The sequence below is a fragment of the Mustela nivalis genome (assembly GCF_964662115.1).
Source record: "Mustela nivalis genome assembly, chromosome: 12".
Lineage (NCBI taxonomy): Eukaryota > Metazoa > Chordata > Mammalia > Carnivora > Mustelidae > Mustela > Mustela nivalis.
Genome location: NC_139031.1, coordinates 47,344,964 through 47,363,366, shown reverse-complemented (window position 1 = coordinate 47,363,366; position 18,403 = coordinate 47,344,964). Strand labels below are relative to the sequence as shown.

General features: G+C 43.4%; 1 protein-coding gene across 5 annotated transcripts in view; it reads left to right on the top strand.

Annotated features, from left to right (window-relative positions):
- Window positions 1–18,403, top strand: part of SNX10 (sorting nexin 10) — a 71,454-nt gene that overhangs the window by 27,062 nt on the left and 25,989 nt on the right. For 4 of the 5 annotated variants that reach the window (XM_082693211.1, XM_082693210.1, XM_082693213.1 and 1 more), the window contains one exon: window positions 14,806–14,852. In XM_082693211.1, coding sequence (XP_082549337.1) covers window positions 14,829–14,852 — 24 coding nt within the window. In that variant the 5' untranslated portion in view covers window positions 14,806–14,828. Of the gene's footprint in view, window positions 1–8,610; window positions 8,766–14,805; window positions 14,853–18,403 lie in introns of all 5 variants that reach the window. The other variant, XM_082693212.1, reaches the window with a different exon arrangement.

Genomic DNA, 18,403 nt, shown 5'->3' with positions numbered 1-18,403 from the left:
GAGGTGAAGGTCTGAAGATGATGGCATGAGTGGAAGATTCTTGAACCCTGGAGGATTCTGCCAAAGCTGGAACTCATACTTGGTGATGGAACCAGTCACAGAAATGAGAGGATTTTTCTTCAGTGGTGGGTGGGGTGAGAAGAAATAGAGGTGACAGGAATGACGTTGATCCATGTTTGGAGTTTGACAGAAGTGTGTCAGTGGAACAGGAAATGAGGGGCGCTGGGGGGAGAGTGTTTGAAAGGTTCAAGGAAATGAAGTCCAGAGGGACAATAGGAAGGGTAGGATGAAAGTTCTGGTGGTTTTTCATTCAAGCAGTAGAGCAAATTGGGTGAGAAAGAGGAAGTGAGAAAAGGAAGGGTGGGCCGTGGTAATCAGAGGAGAGTTCTAGTTTTCCATTTTAAAGAGCAATTCCTGGGTTGTGATCTGGTCACAGGGTGAGCATTATTGGCAAGAGCTGAGGTCACAGGAACGAATAGCCTAAGGCAAGGCCAGGAGATGTTGGGTCATTACCCAAGAGTGATCAGGAAAAAGTGGGAAAGAACAGAGAGGAGGTTCCTAAAAATGTAGAAAGGAGAAGCAGGAAACCAGAGAGAAGGAAGTCATTCCAGGAAGTGAGCAAGAGGGAGCTGGTCACAAATTCTTAGGTTCTAGGTACTTGTCAGTAGGTTATTGTCTGGAGACTGTAGTGACTGGGGGAATTTGGTTTTCTACTGGTCCTTAGAAATGGGAGTTCTGAGGACCTGAGCAGCTTTGACTTGTAAGGCTCACAAGAGAAGGGAAGAGTGGAGAAGCCAGGGTGCAGCCATGGTAGATCTGTTGAGAGGAGTGTGAATGTGGGATACTTGCTGGCTCCAGGAGTAGAGCTCCCGAGACTAGTGGGAGGAAGGGTTGCAAGAGGGAATGCAGAGCAAGGCTGGGTCACAGCCAAGTAGGGATGAGAGAACCCAGGATGATGCCTGGAGGGCTTTCAGCTTGGCAGGCATTGTGATTTGCAGGATGAGGGACCCTGGGGGTATGAATAAAATGGGTCAAGCGAGTTTCAGGTAATGCTTAAAAAAGTCAAACAAACAGCTTTATTGAACGATCTGCATACAACTTGGCCAATTAAGTGTACTCTTCACTGGTTCTAGTATATTTGCAGTTGTATACAACCATTACCACTGTCAATTTTACTTTTTTTAACTTAAAAAAATTTTAGAAGGTTTTTTTTTTTTTTTTTTTTATCAGAGAGGGAGAGAGAGAAAGAGAAAGAGAAAGAGAGAACAAGCTGGGAAAGCAGCAGGCAGAGGGAGAAGCAGGCTCCCTGCTGACCAAAGGGGCCCTATGTGGGACTCGAGCCCAGGACCCTGGGATCATGACCTAAGCAGAAGGCAGACAACCCACTGAGCCACGCAGGAGTCCGTCCCAGCCATAGTCAATTTTAGAAAATTTTTATTAGCTGATTTCACTGCCCTTTAGCTATCACTTCCCTGAATTACCTGAACTCCACCCCTCTGCTCTCTACCCACCCAACCCAGTAACCCTAAGCAACCAGTAATCTATTTTCTCTTTTTATAAGAGTTCCTGATTCTGGACTTTCCTGTGAATGGACTTGTGTAATATGTGGACTTTTGTGGATCATTTCTAACATAATGTTTTCAAGGTCCATCCAAGTTGTAGTGGGTATTACTACTTCATTCCTTTTTATTGTCAAATAACATTCCATTGTATGGACGTACCACAGTCTGTTTATCCATTCGTCCATTGATGGACATTTGGGTTATTTCCACCTTTTGGCTATTACGAACAATGCCAATATTTATATACTAATTTCTCTGTGGACATTTTCCTTTCTTTTGGGTATATACTTAGGAGAATTGCTGGGTCAAATGGCGAGTCTGTGTTTAATGGTTTGAGAAACTGCTGGAGTGTTCTATGAGGTGGCCGCACCTTTTCAAATCCACCAGCAGTGTATGAGGGTTCCGATTTCTCTGTATCCTTGCCCAAATTTGTTACTATCGGACTTTATGATTCTAGCCAGCCTAATGGGAGTGAAGTGAAGTGGTGTCTCACTGTGGTTTTGATTTGCTTTCTTCTGATGACTGATGATATTGAACATATTTTCATGTGCCTATTGGCCACTTCTCTATTTTCCCTGGAAGAATGTCTATTGAGGATCCTTCGCCTGTTTTTGAAATGAGTTACCAGTTATCTGTTATCTTTATTAGTTATCAAAGATCATTTTATTATTATATTTATGTACATAATAAAACATATATTTATTTTATTATTATTTTCCCAGCTTTATTGAGGCATAATTAACAAATAAAATTGTAAGATATTTAAAATGTTAATGTGAAGATTTGATAATACCTTTTTGATTCATCCATCACCTTACTTTTTTCCCCTTTTCTTTCCTTTTTTTTTTTTTTTCTCTTTTTGGAGAGAATATTTTACTCCTTTAGAAAATTTCAATTGTACAAATGCAGTATTATCAACTGTACAAATTGTACAAATGCAGTATTATCAACTGTAGTCACCATGTCACCTTAAGTTTTGTTTGTTATTATTGAGTTGGATGAGCTCTTTGTGTATTCTAGCTACCTGTCCCTTACCAGATACGTGATTTGCAAATTATTTTCTCCCATTCCGTTCATTGTCTTTTCACTTTCTAGATGGTGTCCTTTGAAGCACAGAAAGTTTTAATTTTCATGAAGTCTAATTTGTCTGTTTTTTCTTTTGTTGCTCATGCTTTTGGTATATCTAAGAATCCTTTGCTAAATCCCTGGTCATGAAGATTTACCTCTGTGTTTTTTTCTAAGAGTTTTGCAGTTTTTGCTCTTATATTTAGGACTTTGATACATTCCAAGTTAATTTCTTTTTTCTTTTTTTAAAAGATTTTATTTATCCATTTGAGTGGGAGAGAGGGAGCAGAAGCAGGGGGAGAGAGAAAAGCAGACTCCCTGCTGAGCAGGGAACCGGATGCGGGACTCTATCCCGGGATCTTGGGCTCATGACCTGAGCTGAAGGCAGATGCTTAACCATCTGAGCCTCCCAGTCACCCCATTTCAAATTAATTTCTATAAATGGTATAAAGTAGGTAAACCTCTAGCTTTAATCTTTTGCCATCTCTGATCTCAGAACCATTTGTTGTAAAGACTTTTTCCCCCATTGAATTGTTTTGGCACCCTGTTGAAAATGAGTTGACCATGAAGGTATGTATGGATTTACTTCCGGACTGTTAATTCTTTGCTATTAATCTGTTTGTTTATCCTTGTGACACTTGCACACTGTCTTAAGTACTATTGCTTTATAGTAAGTTTTGAAATCAGGAAGTGGGAATCTTTCTACTATGTTCTTCTTTTTCAGGGTTGTTTTGACTAATCTGGGTCCCTTGCAATTAAAGAGAAATTTTAGAATCAGCTTGTCAGTTTGTACAGAGAAGTCAGCTGAGATTCTGATAAAGACTGCATTAAATCTATAGATCAGTTTGAGCAGAGTTGTTGTCCTAACAATGTTGTCTTCCAGTCCATGAACACAGGATGTTTTTTCCAATTATTTAGATCTTCTCTAATATAGATCTTCTCTAATTTCTTTCAGTGTCCTTTGGTAATTTTAAGAATATACACTTTGTATTTATTTTGTTAATTTAATCCTTGGTATTTTATCCTTTTGATGCTATTGTTCAGGTAGTGTTTTGATGGGAAATTATGGTAGTAGTTCTGCAAAGCCCCCTTACTAGGTGAAGGGCTAGAGAAAAAAATGTCTTCCCAACCGTTGGCAGGAAAGAAGAGCAGAGCATTTTCTGCTGTTCTTCAAGGGGCTGTGTTCTCATGTCTTTCATGATTCTGTGACATGGCCCTGGGGGATGCATCAACCTCCAAAGAACTCTACACCCCCAAGTACCAGTGGTTTCCCCTCTTTTTCATCCTAATCCAAATTGCGTGGTGATGGGGTGGGAGAGGGGAGTGAATAGCTGTAGATAGCTTTTGGTTAACAGGAATGCAATCTGATTGGATGAATTCACACTAATACTTAAATTACTGACCCCCCCCCCCCATTTCAAATTTATCTGCTTTTCTAGAAGAGGAAAAGGAGTAGCCCAGACATATTATTATGTAGAAGAACGTTAATAGCATAGAAAAAGGAGGAGACCATTTGGAAAATGTGAAAAATATTCTTGGGTTTGATCTGGGAGGGTAGGTTTGTTTTGGGGAGAGAGGATGTTACAAGTTAGGAAGTCTAGTATTACCAGTGTGTCTGCTCTAGTGCCCGCTTCTCTCCTATATCTGCTTTCAATGGCTTCTTTTCTTCAATTCTGTTTCTTCTGGTCATGTTCTCTGTGCTAACCCCACCCCCCAGCTGTCCCTCAGGTGGCTGTCCTGAGTTCGTATATGATGGGAAGTAGAGGTCAGGCCCACCACATGCATGTCTATGTGTCCAGAGTGGCTAAGTCTAAGTTAGTACTTTTCCTAAATAACACCAAAATAGTTGTGAGGCTAAAATTCGATGTGTTGTTTCTTGTTCCTGAATTCTAAACCCCCAGTTTGGCCAACATCATCTTCACAATCATTAATGGAACCCTTATGTTGTTGAGAATAACAACTTAGTGGTTTCATTGTTTTTCATATGATGAATCAGTATTTTTAGACTGCTAATAAACCTTAAGAAGCAATGTCTTATCCTCTTTAATTTTTATCTTTTGTGATAAATGGCAGAAAACTTAAATGGCAATTTTATTTATGCATCCAACTTTATTTATTTTTTTTACTTTTTTAAGATTTAATTAATTTATTTACTTGACAGAGAGATCACAAGTAGACAGAGAGGCAGGCAGAGAGAGAGGAGGAATCAGGCTCTCCGCTGAGCAGAGAGCCCGATGCAGGACTCGATCCCAGGACCCTGAGATCATGACCTGAGCTGAAGGCAGAGGCTTTAACCCACTGAGCCACCCAGGTGCCCCGTATGCATCCAACTTTAACTGAACCTCAGATTTCTGCTTGTTTTTCCATTTTGGTATTTTTAAAAAAATTTTATTTATTTATTTATTATTTTCTTTTTTCATTGTTTGTTTACCATACCTAGTGCTCCATGCAATACGTGCCTTCCTTAATACCTACCAGTAGCCTCCATACCCAGCCTGGGGCCCAGTATGCGGCTTGAACTCATGACCTTGAGATCAAGACCTGAGCTGAGACCAAGAGTTGGATGCTTAACCGACTGAGCCACCAGGTGCCCCTCAGTTTGTCTTTCTTAAGTTCTAAGTTCAGACTGAGAAGAGCTTGGCGGGCTTTATAGGGGGGTTCTGCATAAACTGAACCAAAATGGAAACTGGACCACAGTAGAGCAGCTGTGTTCTCTCAAGGAGGATATGCTTGTTTTTCCTTTTCATTTTGGAAGCACTCTTTTGATTGTCCACGTTGGGATCTACCTCAAGCTACCTTGAGTAAAGGGGTACATGCGAACCCAGGAGGCGTGAAACCTTGAGCCACTGGGCACTAAAGGCGCTGGCTCCAGGCATCTCTGTGGATGTCAGCAGCTGAAGCCAGCACCAAACTTCAGCTTTTCTGGTGGCCAGTTTCTTTAATATCTCACAAGAACTTTTATCTTCCTCATGGCTTCTGTTTAAGTGCAAGCTCTGGTCCCTCAGAACTCCTGCTGTGACATCATTACTCCTCCCTTTCTCTTTTGTCATTTCCCAGCTTCAGGTCCCAGGGAACTGCCAAGTCTTCCAGTGCTTCCTGGACCAAATATGGGAGGGAGTGGGTGCCCAGCCCTTCTTTCGGTGCCAGGCTGTGCCTCGGGCACCTCAATAACCTGTGGACTGGCCTCACTGGAGTCCGATGCTTATCACTGATGCCTCACCTGTGTCTAGGAATTCCCCCTCCCCTGCCATGATACCTGTAGAACTGCCTCTCCCTTAGGACCTTGGCTGACAGCTTTCCCCTCGAGGAGCTTTGGGGGCCCACAGCCCCCCTCCCAGACCTGCCCAATGCAGCATGAAGGACATAGGTGGTACTGAGAACAAGTATGAGAAAAACTGGTACGGAGTTCAACTTTGACTCTAGAACCACCCCAAGGAGGCATATCTTTATGAGATGAAAGTAAGAAGTCAGTAGGTTTTCATTTATATAGAAAAGTTGCTGAACATCATAGCAGGAAGTAAAACACAGTGAAATTAATGTAGTTGTTTGTTTTCTTGGAAATGGGAATATAAAGGTAACTGAGCACATAAAGTTTTACTTTTTAAAAAAGTGAGATAGCTTTTTCAGACTTTGAAAGTAACAAATGCATTGTAAACTTCTGGAAAAATACAGAAAAACATGATTAGAATTCCAGCCATTCAGAAATGACCACAGTTGGAGCTCCTGGGTGGCTCGGTCATTAAGCGTCTTGCCTTCGGCTCAGGTCATGATCCCAGGGTCCTGGGACAGAGCCCCTCATCAGGCTTCCTGCTCAGCGGGGAACCCACTTCTGCCTCTCCCACTCCCCCTACTTGTTTCCCTCTCTAGCTGTCTCTCTCTCTCTGTCAAATAAATAAATTTTTTTAAAAAAATGAAATTACCACTGTTAATTTGTTCTGTGTAGGCTCCAGTTCTCAGATAAGTAAAGAAATAGAAACGTACTGGGACACGTGGGTGGCTCAGTTGGTTAAGCATTGCCTTCAGCTGGGGTTGTGATCCCAGGGTCCTGGTATGGAGTTCCGCATCCGGCTCCCGGCTCAGCAGGGAGTCTGCTTCTCCTTCTGCCTACTGCTTCCCCTGCTTGCGTGTACTCGAGCTCTCTGACAAACAAATAAAATCTTAAAACAACAACAACAACAAAGATACATACTTAGAAAAATCACTTGACAATACTTCTTCAAAAGACCCTATCATTTAATAATCTTCTATAATGTAATTTCTAGTGGTACAAGCTGGTCTGTTACTCAGCTCTACTATCATTCACTTTTTCTAATTTACTAATGGACATTTAGGTTTCCATTTTATTTGATCTATTTTTTTTTTAACAACCCTGCATTGGAAACATTCTTACATACAGAACTTTTTTTGCACATGTCAGATTAATTTTTTTAGGTTGAGTTCCCAGTTGTGGAATAATTGAGTCAAAGAACATGAGCAATTTAAAAATTCTTTTGAAACATATGGCCAAATTGTCTTTCTGGAATATTGAAATATCTCTCATTCCTACCAGCTGCAATCAGTTCTGTTTCTTATGATCTTTGCCAATGTGGATATTATCATCAAAAAACCATTCTAATTTAATAGACACAAATATGGTATCTTATTTTTTATTTGCATTTCTGTTTATAGCAAGGTTGAACATTTTAAATAGATCATTGACCTTTTTTCCAAAACTTTTTAATTGTGCTAAGTATATATAAAATTTATCAGCTTGCCCATTTTACGTGTACAGTTCACTAGTATTCACGTTGTTGTGTGACATCTCCAGATCGGTTTCATCCGGCCAAACTGAAACTCTGCACCCATTTACAAGAGCTCTCCATTTTCCCCTGGCAACCACTATTCTCCCTTCTGTTTCTATGAATTTGGCTAGTTTAGAAACCTTAGGTAAATAAGTAGAATCATAAAGTATCCGGTTTTTGTGTATGTGACTGATCATTTTATTTAATGTCCTCAGGGTTTATCCATATTGTAAAATGTGTGAGAATTTCCTTCCTTTTAAAAGCTGACTGAGGGGTACCTGGGTGGCTCAGTGGGTTAAGCCTCTGCCTTCGGCTCAGGTCATGATCTCAGGGTCCTGGGATCGAGCCCCGCATCGGGCTCTCTGCTCAGCAGGGAGCCTGCTTCCCACTCACCCCCTCTGTCTGCCTCTCTGCCTGCTTGTGATCTCTCTCTGTCAAATAAATAAATAAAATCTTTAAAAAAAAAAGAAGTAGCTGACTGATACTCCATTGTGTGTATATACCACGTCTTGCTCACTCGTTTGTCAGTGGACACTTGGGTTGCTCACCCTTCTTGGCTTTTGAAACAATGCTTCTATGGACACAGGTGTACAAATATCTCCTTGAGATCCTGCTTTCAGTTCTTTTGGATGTAAACCCAGAAGTGGAATTGTGGACTATAAAGTAGTTCTCTTTTTAATTTTTTAAAAATTTGCTTATTTAAGTCATCTCCACCCCCGATGTGGGATTCACACTCAATGACCCTGAGATCAAGAGTCTCATGCCCCTCCAACTGAGACAGTCAGGCACCCCATTTTTAATTTTTAAAGGAACCTCCATAATGTTTTCTAAGGAGCAACATGATTTTTCATTCCCATGGGCACAAAGGTTCCAGTTTCCCCATATCCTCAACAGTACTTGTTTTCTGTTTCTTTGATAGTAGCCTTCCTAACTGGATGTGAGATAATAACTCATTGTTTTGATTTGCATTTCCCTAGTGATTAGTGATACTGTCTTTTCATGTGCTTTTTGGCTATTTGTATGTCATCTTTGGAGAAATGTCTATTCAGATCCTTTGTCCAGTTTTTAATCAGGTTGTTTTTTTTTTCGTTGTTGAGTTTGACCTTTATTATTTTTGTTTTGCGAATTGATTATTGATAACTTTGCTTAGTTTTCTTTCTTTCTTTTTTTTTTTTTTAAGATTTTATTTATTTATTTGACAGGGAGAGATACAGTGAGAGAAGGAACACAAGCAGGGGGAGTGGGAGACGGAGAAGCAAGCTTCCCGCCCAGCAGGGAGCCTGATGTGGGGCTCCATCCCAGGGCTCTGGGATCATGACCTGGAGGGAAGGCAAAGGCTTAACAACTGAGCACCCAGGCGCCCCTAACTTTGCTTATTTTTCTACAGAAATATTCTTTGGTACGGATTTATAAGAGCTTTTCATAAATTAAATATTAACCCTTTGTCATGTATTATAAATAGTACTATATAATATTGTCTTTATATCCCTTTGAAACATACAACAGGTTTAAATTTTCATACAGTCATGTCTATCACTGTTTTCTCAAGTTTTTTTTTCCAATTTTTTGTGTATATGAGGGTGGGGAGGTGTTTACTAACCATCATCCTAGGGGTTCCAGAGCCTTCTCTGGGGCTTTCAGCACCCTGGGGCATTTCCCAGGGCGGCACAATGGCCACAGCATCAATCCCCTGCCATGGTGAGCCTATCCCCTGCTGGGCAGTGAGCTGGCGAGGCACAGGTATAGACAGAACCTTGCCCCGTCCGTCCTCCCTGCACACTGCAGGGGGCGTGTAGGTAGGAAGAGAGTCTCCACTTGAAGGACGGGCAGTAAGGTTTTTGGAACCGCAGATCAACACGTTCCTGGGTACTCCTAAAAGCAGCCATCCTTCCATCTCCTGTCACCTTGGATACCTTTGAACCTGACCCAGGCTCTTCAGGCAGCTCCTCCTGTGGTCCTTCTCCAGTACTCACTGGGATTCCAACCTTACACCCTTTCAATACCAGGGCTTTTGTCTAACTTTCTTATAAAAGCCCTCCTTGGAGGTAGAATCCTAACAGGAAAGGAAGTGGGGATGGAGCACCTGGGTGGCTCGGTGGGTTAAGCATCTGACTTCAGCTCAGGTCATGATCCTGGGGTCCTGGGATCAAGCCCTGCATCGGGCTCTCTACTCAGTAAGGAGCCTGCTTCTCCTTCTCCCTCTGCCCCTGCTCCTGCTTGTGTTCTCTTTCTCGCTCAATCTCTCTCTCAAATAAACAAATACAATCTTTGAAAAAAAAGAGCTTTGCGCAGTGGCAGTATCGTAGCCAATGAGGTTTATCCGAGGCGCGATTATTGCTAATTGAAAAAAAAAAAGAAAGAAAGAAAGAAAAGGAAATGGGGACGGATGCCTTTCTTAAAATACAGTTGACCCAGAGCAGCGTCTCTTCCACATTACAGTGGTAGCGCATTGTTGTAAGGCCCTAAGACGAAGGTGGAAATGCATCCGAAGAACCCAGGTATGCAGTTGAGATGGTGAGACGTGGCGACATCTAACGGAAGGGTGTTACCTTTCATACTTAACTTGCTCTTCCGCATACGGCTTGTAGGCCGGTCTCCAGGCTCCGGCCCCAGCTCCTGGAATCCAGCCATATCTCCAGAAGAGAGAAGAGGTTAAGTGTATGTTGTTTGAGGGTTGATTACTTCTCCTCACATAGTAAAACAAACAAACAAACAAACAAAAAGCCAAGAAAGCTATAGCAGTGGTTTCCTGATGAAACCTGTCCCCTTACTATCACAAAGCTCTGTCCACTGTGAGGTCAGTTAAAGATTTCCTGCACGTTCTTCTGGGAGCGCATGGCATTTCTCTTCGCTTTGGTGTGGGAAATATAGAGAAACATCTGTTCGGTTTATGAAGTTGTGTATTGTTACGGCGAATCAATAACTCTGTAGATCTTTGATAAAACCAGTTTTGTTCTGTTTAGGATTTCCTTGTGGCTTTGATATAAATTCCAATCTAGTTCATGATTAACAAGTCACCTTAATCAGCCTTTGACACGGGATGGTAGGGAAACCCAAAACTCTGCTGCTGAAAGCTTACCCCCCATCCTCATTTTCACTTTAGAGAATGATGTAAACTGCACTTGTGTTCCTTATTTGCCACTGGGAGAAGTACATAATCCCTTCTCTGTCCACCCACATGTATGGGCCACAGACTCAGGCAGTACTTTGCTTGTCAGAGTGGAGATAGCCTTCAGGTAGACAGACCAAGCTTAACACTGTGAAAACTTTTTCCTGTTGATCTAAGAGCTTTATTAAATTAGAGACTTGAAAACACAACACTTGATTGCTCCCTAGATAGGGTCTGCAAAGGACTGCCGCCTGTTTTTGTAGATAAAGTTTTGCTGGGACACAGCCGTCTGCATTAGATCACTGGGCATCTGTGTGCTTTCTCACTACAAATTGCAGACTTGGATAGTTGTAACAGAGACCGTTTGGCCTGCAAAACCTCAAATATATACTATCTGACCCGTTAGAGAAAAAAATTTGCCAAGCCCCGCTCTATAGAATTTTTTGTTTCACAGTCATTTTCTATTTTATAGAAGAAATATTCCAAGAGGGAAAATGAAGGCAGTTTCTTCCTGATGTTTCTGGTTTGGGCACATCATCTTCTCAAGGCAGTGATAGAGTTGTGAAGATACATTGAGTCTGTCAGATGAGTCTCTGTGGCCACCATGTTTCCCAGCACGGGACAACCCCCATATCTGCCATCACTGTGTACACAGTTCTAACCTGAACAACGTTCCTGTGGTTTGGAGTGGTGGTGAAATTTAATATATTTTTTTAAGATTTTATTTATTTATTTGGGGGGGGGGGCATGAGTTGGGGGGAGGAGCAGAGGGAGGGGGGATAAGCAGACTCTGCACTGAGTGTGAAACCTGATTCAGGGTTTAATTTCATGACCCTGAGATCATGACCTGAACTAAAATCAAAAGTTGGATGACCAACCAACTGAGCACCCAGACACCCTGAGATTTAACAATTCTTTCTAGGAAGGTAAGTAGGAAGAATAATGGGTCTCAGTAGGTGACTATCCAGGTGTGCTGTGGTTCCCCATTGGTGGTGGGGAAATAATGTGCTCTCTCCAAAGAAAGCCTTGTTGATGGCCACCTAGAGGCAGGGTTCCATAGTTGTTGGAAGAAGATCTTCCAGGGAGGCAAGAGTTCCCTATGTACAGTATAATGACAGACACATGGGTTAGTCTAGGGAATTTGGAAGTCTAAACAAATCTAATATATAACCCACCAAGTGGGTATTGTTTTTTCAGAGGGCAGTTTCTGGTGAGCAGCTTTGGTTTGCGTAATTATACACAACCGACCTTTTATCTCAAATCATACTATGTGCGATCATTTAATTTCCTTCTCTCATTAGTAAATGCCATGGCAAGATATCGTACCAGATGACATTTTGTGTTATAAAGGTAGCATCTCTTTGTAACTCAAATCTGCTATTTATTTTACATGAAATAAAAATCTTAATTTATGTTAGAATTCTAATTGAATTACGGAGTTTAATTTTCTTTAAACAGTTGTTACTTCAAAAAGTATAAAATGAATTTGTGTTAACTAGAAAAATTCAAACAATATGGAAGTCTGTAGAGTAGACAATGGAAGTCTTCCCCCTTCTACCTCTCTTCCTGTGATTTCAGATAGTAAAGGTCGACTCTGTGGTTCTCTGTGATGTTTTGGAACTGGTTTAAACTTTCTTTTCCTAACTTCCTTGCTACTTGGTCTGTAACATCTCAGGGTGGCTGGCACTCTACTGGGATTGCAGGGTCCTTCCGCCTATGTGGGAAAAGCACAAGCTCTTTAAGGAGGATTAAGACCCAAACTTTGACCCATTTTTTCATATGACACAGTCATGGATGCAGCCTCAGGCAATGGAAAGAATAGCCTTGGGAAGTAGACTGGCTTGAGTTGATGAACTTGGACTGGAGTTCTCTCATGAGCTGTGTGAGGGCAACTTGGTCTGTCTGTTCTCTTACCTGTATAGTAAGGAGGCTCGCATCTCCCTCACAGGATGGTTTCAAAATTTAATGACATGGGAAAATACAGAAATGCTGTGTTGGAGAAATTGAATCAGTTGGGGAGACAGAAAATACAAATAATTGTGATGCAAGCAAGGTTGCTGATGGCAGGGGACCTGTGATGGGGCTGGGAGTGGGGGCAGGAGAGGGGAAGTGATTTCTGAGCAGAATCATGGAAGAGCAGTGGGAGTTTGCAGGGGATCTGGAAGGGGTGAAGGCAGCGGCTCAGGTGTGTAGAGCAGAGCAGCATGTGTAGGAAACATGACCAGCCCTGAGGTGAACACAGCCCTCAGTCTGAGGTTTATGCACTACAGGAATTCCTTCAAGAACCCATCTCTCAAGCTTCTCTTCTTTCTAGCCTTTGCACACGCCAGTCCCTCTGCTGAGAATGTGTTTCTCTCTTTGCATTCCTGGCTAAATCGTACCCTCCTTTGGGCCTCAGCTCAAGTGCCACTTGCTCAGTGAAGCCTTCCCAGCACCCCCATCCCATTCTGTCCCTCCATTCTTGCAACAGCTGACCTTTCCCTTCCCGTCCCTTCCACATTATAGTTCTGAAGTCATCTCACAAGCTCCGGGTGTAGGCCATGCTCTGCTGCGCGCCCGTTCCTAGCCCAGCACACGGCACCTGCTAGGAGCACTGTATTTGTTGAGTGCTGTATGAACGCATGAATTCCCACCCCCTCCACAGCTGTGGTGCCAGCCTAGCTCTCCTGTTGGATCCCCGCAGACTCATTCTGCATGAGCTTGCTGTGGCTGCCCAAGGAAGTTACCACAAACTTGGTGGCTTAAAACAAGAGAAATGGATTCTTTCACAGTTCTGGAGGTCAGATGTCTGAAATCAAGATGTTGGCAGCACTGGGCTCCCTCTGGAGGCTCTACAGGAATGTTCTTCCTTGCCTCTAGTGACTCCAGGTGTCGTTGACTTGTGTCTGCAGCTCAGCAACCCTGTCTCTGTCTTCACGAGGCCTTTTCCTCTGTGTGTGGATTTTCTCCTCTTCTGTCTCTCATAAGAACATTTGTCATCACATTGAGGGCCCACATTCATAATTTAGGGTGATCACATCTGAGATTCTTATTTATGTCTCCAAAGACCCTTTTTCCAAATAGGTTCTGGAGGTTAGGATGCAGACATATCTTTTCTGGCAGCAACAATTCAACCCAGTCCCCCCTACACTGTCCCTTTCCCTCTGTAGAACTGACCCACCCACTGCCTCATGACTCTCTATCATGCTTTTCTCCATCCATTGTGCATGCGATTGTCCCCTCTGTTCCCTTGAAACTCCCTCTTCCTTCCATGAACACTGACATTGCTGCGTTTTCTGTGGGTCCTTCCATGCCCTCCAGGTGACAAGAACCATCTTCCCCTTGGAAATCGTGCAGCCTGTCCCCACAGTCCACTCTCTCCCTGCAGGAGGTCCTTTCCTCTGTCTGCTGTGGGACATCTTAGCAGTACCATCATGTGGGTCTGGAAGCTGAAGCTCACGTTCTTGCTTCCTCATATTCTCTACAGTGCCAAGGACATTAGTAGACTCAAAAGTATTTGTGGATGGTAAAAAGTGTCCTGAAAATGGAGTCAGACTTATATTCTCAAAATAAAGACAGACATTGACCATACAGTCACAGCTGTGGTGCCAGCTTTCAGTTTGTGAGAATCCATACGCATGGATATAGTCAGGGGATTTTGATTTTCTTGGACGTGGACCAGGTATACACTCCAACGAGCTCATATAATAAGTGACGTTTAAAATACAGTGGACAACCCCAGGAACGGTCAAGGCCTGAGAGCAACCTTCAGGTTGGTGGTACTGACTTCTGTCAAGGTGCTGACCTGCACCCCTCTTGGGGTCACATCATTTCTTGTCTGAACTCTGGAGTGGTTTAGGTTTCACAGGAATGACCTGTTTCTTGAAGGTCTGATTGCTGGTAAAGCCATCAGCGCTGTTCTCCATGGTGGATCTCTCTGGGCATCTCTGTTCTCTCTATCTTGCCAACCAACCCCTCTTGGCCACTCTGCTCCCGACCCCGTCCAGCCTCTGGCTCACCAGAGCTCCAACTCTAGCCAGACTCTGCTTGGCCTTTCGGTCTGAGTGCCTGCCATCATCCAGCTGCCTTGGGTTTGCCACATCTTGGACTCCCCGTCCCCAGGCAGCCTGAGGTTCACCTTGGTCTGGTCAGCAGTGGACAGGAGGGAAGAAGGAGCAGAGGTTCATCTTCCAGAGACTGTGGGTAGCCAGAGAGTTTTGCTCTCAGGATTTGGTGGGAGGCCGCGAGCGACATACCTGCTCCAGTATGGAACTTTCAAATAACTGAGTGTTGGTATCTTATTTTTCAGATTGATTGTGTCCTGTGCTGAAGATGTTTCCAGAACAACAGAAAGAGGTATGTCATCACAAATCCAAAAATAAATAGTCCATGCATTTTGACTCACTGCAGGTTAGTTCTTCATTCACTAACCATCAGTCTGTGGTGGGGAGTCAAGACACTACAGGGCCTCCTAGAGGAGGGCTGGTGAAAAAATAAAACACCTGCCTGCCTCCTCCAGCGCCCCCACTCCCCACATTCCCCAGCTGTGGTGTGTCCTCAGCCCTCGTTCCTTGGTTGCAGTGACTGAGCTGGCTCTTAGCTCACTCCCACCCGCTGCTTATAAAAGTATCTTGTTCCGTGACTCACATTTCTCCCAGACTCTGACTCCTTCCCTCTGACTTTCTTGGTTTTCTCCTCTGTTGCCTCATGCGTGAATCCCCCTACCTCTGGTAATAACCCAAGGGACCTGTCTGCCATTAGTTTCACTTTTACCTTGCTTATTGCCTCTTCGATCTGTTGGCTTGGTTCCACACAGTTCAGAGAACACTGTCCCTTCCTGAATGAACCCAGCCTGATGGTTCTCCCAGGCCTCTTGTCCCAGCTTCTGGAACTTCAACTAACTGGGAGGAGGGCAGGACAATCACCACACCAACACTTTGCTGAGTAGCCCCCTCCCTTGAAAGTTTTTTTTTGTTTGTTTGTTTGCTTGTTTTTAAGGGAGAGAGAGGTAGGGGGAAGGACAGAGGGAGAGAGAGAATCTTAGGCAGGCTAAACAGGCGCTCCACACCCACCTGACATGGGGCTCGATCTCACATCCTGAGATCATGACCTGAGCAGAAATCAAGAGTCTGATGCTTAACTGACTGAGTCACCCAGGTGCTCCTTGGAAGTACTCATTTGTCCTACCCTTCCTACTGCTGTACCACACACATTGTCACTAGGTGAGACCAATGAAACTGAATAGTGGCAGAGGAACTTTTAGGGAGTAAACACACATACACACACCCACACGCACACAGCCACATGGTCCTTTGTTTGCCTTGCCCGGGTTTAAAGCACTGTACAACTCAAAAAATCCATTTCAGAGAATCCTTCCAGAAGCTTCTTTGCTAGATCCCACATTGTGTCTTTCAGCCCTGTCTCTGGGTTCAGATTCTCCTCATTAATCGAACCCACTTCTGCTGTTTAATTCTAGGATGGGCTCTCCCATTTTTTTAAATTTTATTTTTCTTTTTACTATTTTTTGGGGCTCCCCCATTTTCAAAGACAGTGTTTTGGTTTGTTTGTTTTTAAACTTTGTGGGTATAACATATATATGGTAAAATGCATCAGATGTCCTAATCTTGTGTGTATAGCTCAGCAGATTATCTTTCATGTGTATATCTGTGTAACCCCACTCGGATCGAGGTGCAGATGTTCCCAGCACAACAGAAGGCACTGTGCATCCTTTTCTAGTCAGTCCACCGATCCTCCCTATAGAGCTAACCCCATACAATACCAAGACTTTTCTCCTGTCTCTGTATTAAATAAAGCTGGGATCAGGCTGTTTCTTTCAGGAAATCCCTTCTCTGTGAAGTTGGCTCCACTGTAGGTCCCCATATGACTTCTCTCACTTCTGACACTAATGACAATTTCAGGGGTTCCCTGAACCATCCTGTTTTACTAATTCACAAGAAGATGCACAGAACTTGCAAAGACAGCTGTTATACTCACAGTTATGCTTTATTATAGGGAAAGGACACAAATTAGAATGAGCCAAGGGAAGGGATGCAGAGGATAGAGTTGGGGAGGGGTCCAGGTCCAAATGTGGAGCCCCAGCTCGTCCTCTCCTTACAGAGTTGGTGGAGTCACGCTGCCGCCATTGTGTATGATGATATGCACAGGGGAGCTCAGCAGGGCCTCTGGTGTCTAGTTCTTACTGGGGTTCAGTCACAAACTGCCCGTGTGGCTGACTTTTAGTATCCACTCCTCCTGGGGTCAGGCTAATATTGTTAGTCTCTGGTTCCTCCAAAGGTTGAAGTAGGTACCATGTGGTCCTAAACCCCCATCATATTTTCTTTGTTGGACTGTCCAGCGGCCAGAGCCTGGGCTAGCAAAGGTACTTGTGTCAGGCAAGGCATTCCAGGGGCCTGGAGATCACTTCCCAGGGGCCAAGGGCAGAGGCCAGACCTCCCTCTGGGTGAGGTGAATTCTTCATGACACATCTAATCTACATTGGCCTGGCCACTGGGCAGGCTGTGCCAGGGGAGTGGGGGTGTGTGAACAATGGCACATTCCAAAGGCACATTTTTTTCCCCCTAAGACTTTATTTATTTATTTGAGAGTCAGAGAGAGAGAAACAGACTCCCCACTGAGCAGGGAGCCAGATTCGGGGCTCAATCTGAGGACTCTGAGATCATGACCTGAGCTGAAGGCAGACCCTTAACCGACTGAGCCACCCAGGCACCCCATCCAAAGGCACGTTTTGAAAGTTGTTCTCTTATGGGGAAAACTGTTGATGAAAGCAACAAAGACCCCCCCCCCCCCAATTAGAAGAAGGTTTACTTTAAATTTTTTTAATTTTTAATTTTATACATTTTTTGCTCAGTTGGATTAATCACTTCATTTTTATTACCAGCTCACTTTAATTAATAAAAACTACACAGATTTTAACTAACTACATAAAGTATTTTATTGACCTTGAAAAAGTCATTTAAAGGTTTTCTTTATTTATTTCCTTGGTGGGGGGAGCACAAGTGGAGGGAAGGGCAGAGGGAAAGGAGAGAATCTTAAGCATCCTCTGTGCTCAGTGGGGAGCCCAACCCGGGGCCTCATCTCAATGACCCTGGCATCATGACCTGAGCCAAAATCAAGATTCAGATGCTAAACTGACTGGAGCCACCCAAGTGCCCCCAAAGTCTTTTACTATAAATAATTATATAATAGTATTTTAACATTAAGGAATTTTTAAACTAGGAAGTCCTTCAACTGAAAAGGGAAACAATAGTAAGAAGAAAGAGATTAAATGTTTGGAAGTTTATCCTCTGTCAGCAAGAGCTCAGCATAGTCAGGCTAAGTTCTGGATGTATTATTGTTGAGTTTTTTTTGTTGTTGTTGTTATTGTTTTTAATGTTTTTTAAAAAATTTTCATTTATTTATTTAACAGAGAGAGGGACAGCAAGAGGGCGAACACAGGCAGGAGGAGTAGGAGAGTGAGAAGCAGGCTTCCCGCTGAGCAGGGAGCCCGATGCAGGACTCCGTCCCAGGCCCCTGGGATCATGACCTGAGCTGAAGACAGACACTTGACCGACTGAGCCACTCACGTGCCTCTAGTTGTATTGTAATATAGTGCTTTTCTTTTTTTTTTTTTTTTAAGATTTTATTTATTTATTTGACAGAGAGAAATCACAAGTAGTCGGAGAGGCAGGCAGAGAGAGAGAGAGGGAAGCAGGCTCCCCGCTGAGCAGAGAGCCCGATGCGGGACTCGATCCCAGGACCCTGAGATCATGACCTGAGCCGAAGGCAGTGGCTTAACCCACTGAGCCACCCAGGTGCCCCAATATAGTGCTTTTCATCACCTATCAGTCCATTGTCTGCCTGTGGCCAGAATGATCTCCTGGCATCTAACGCATTGCTCTTAGAACAAA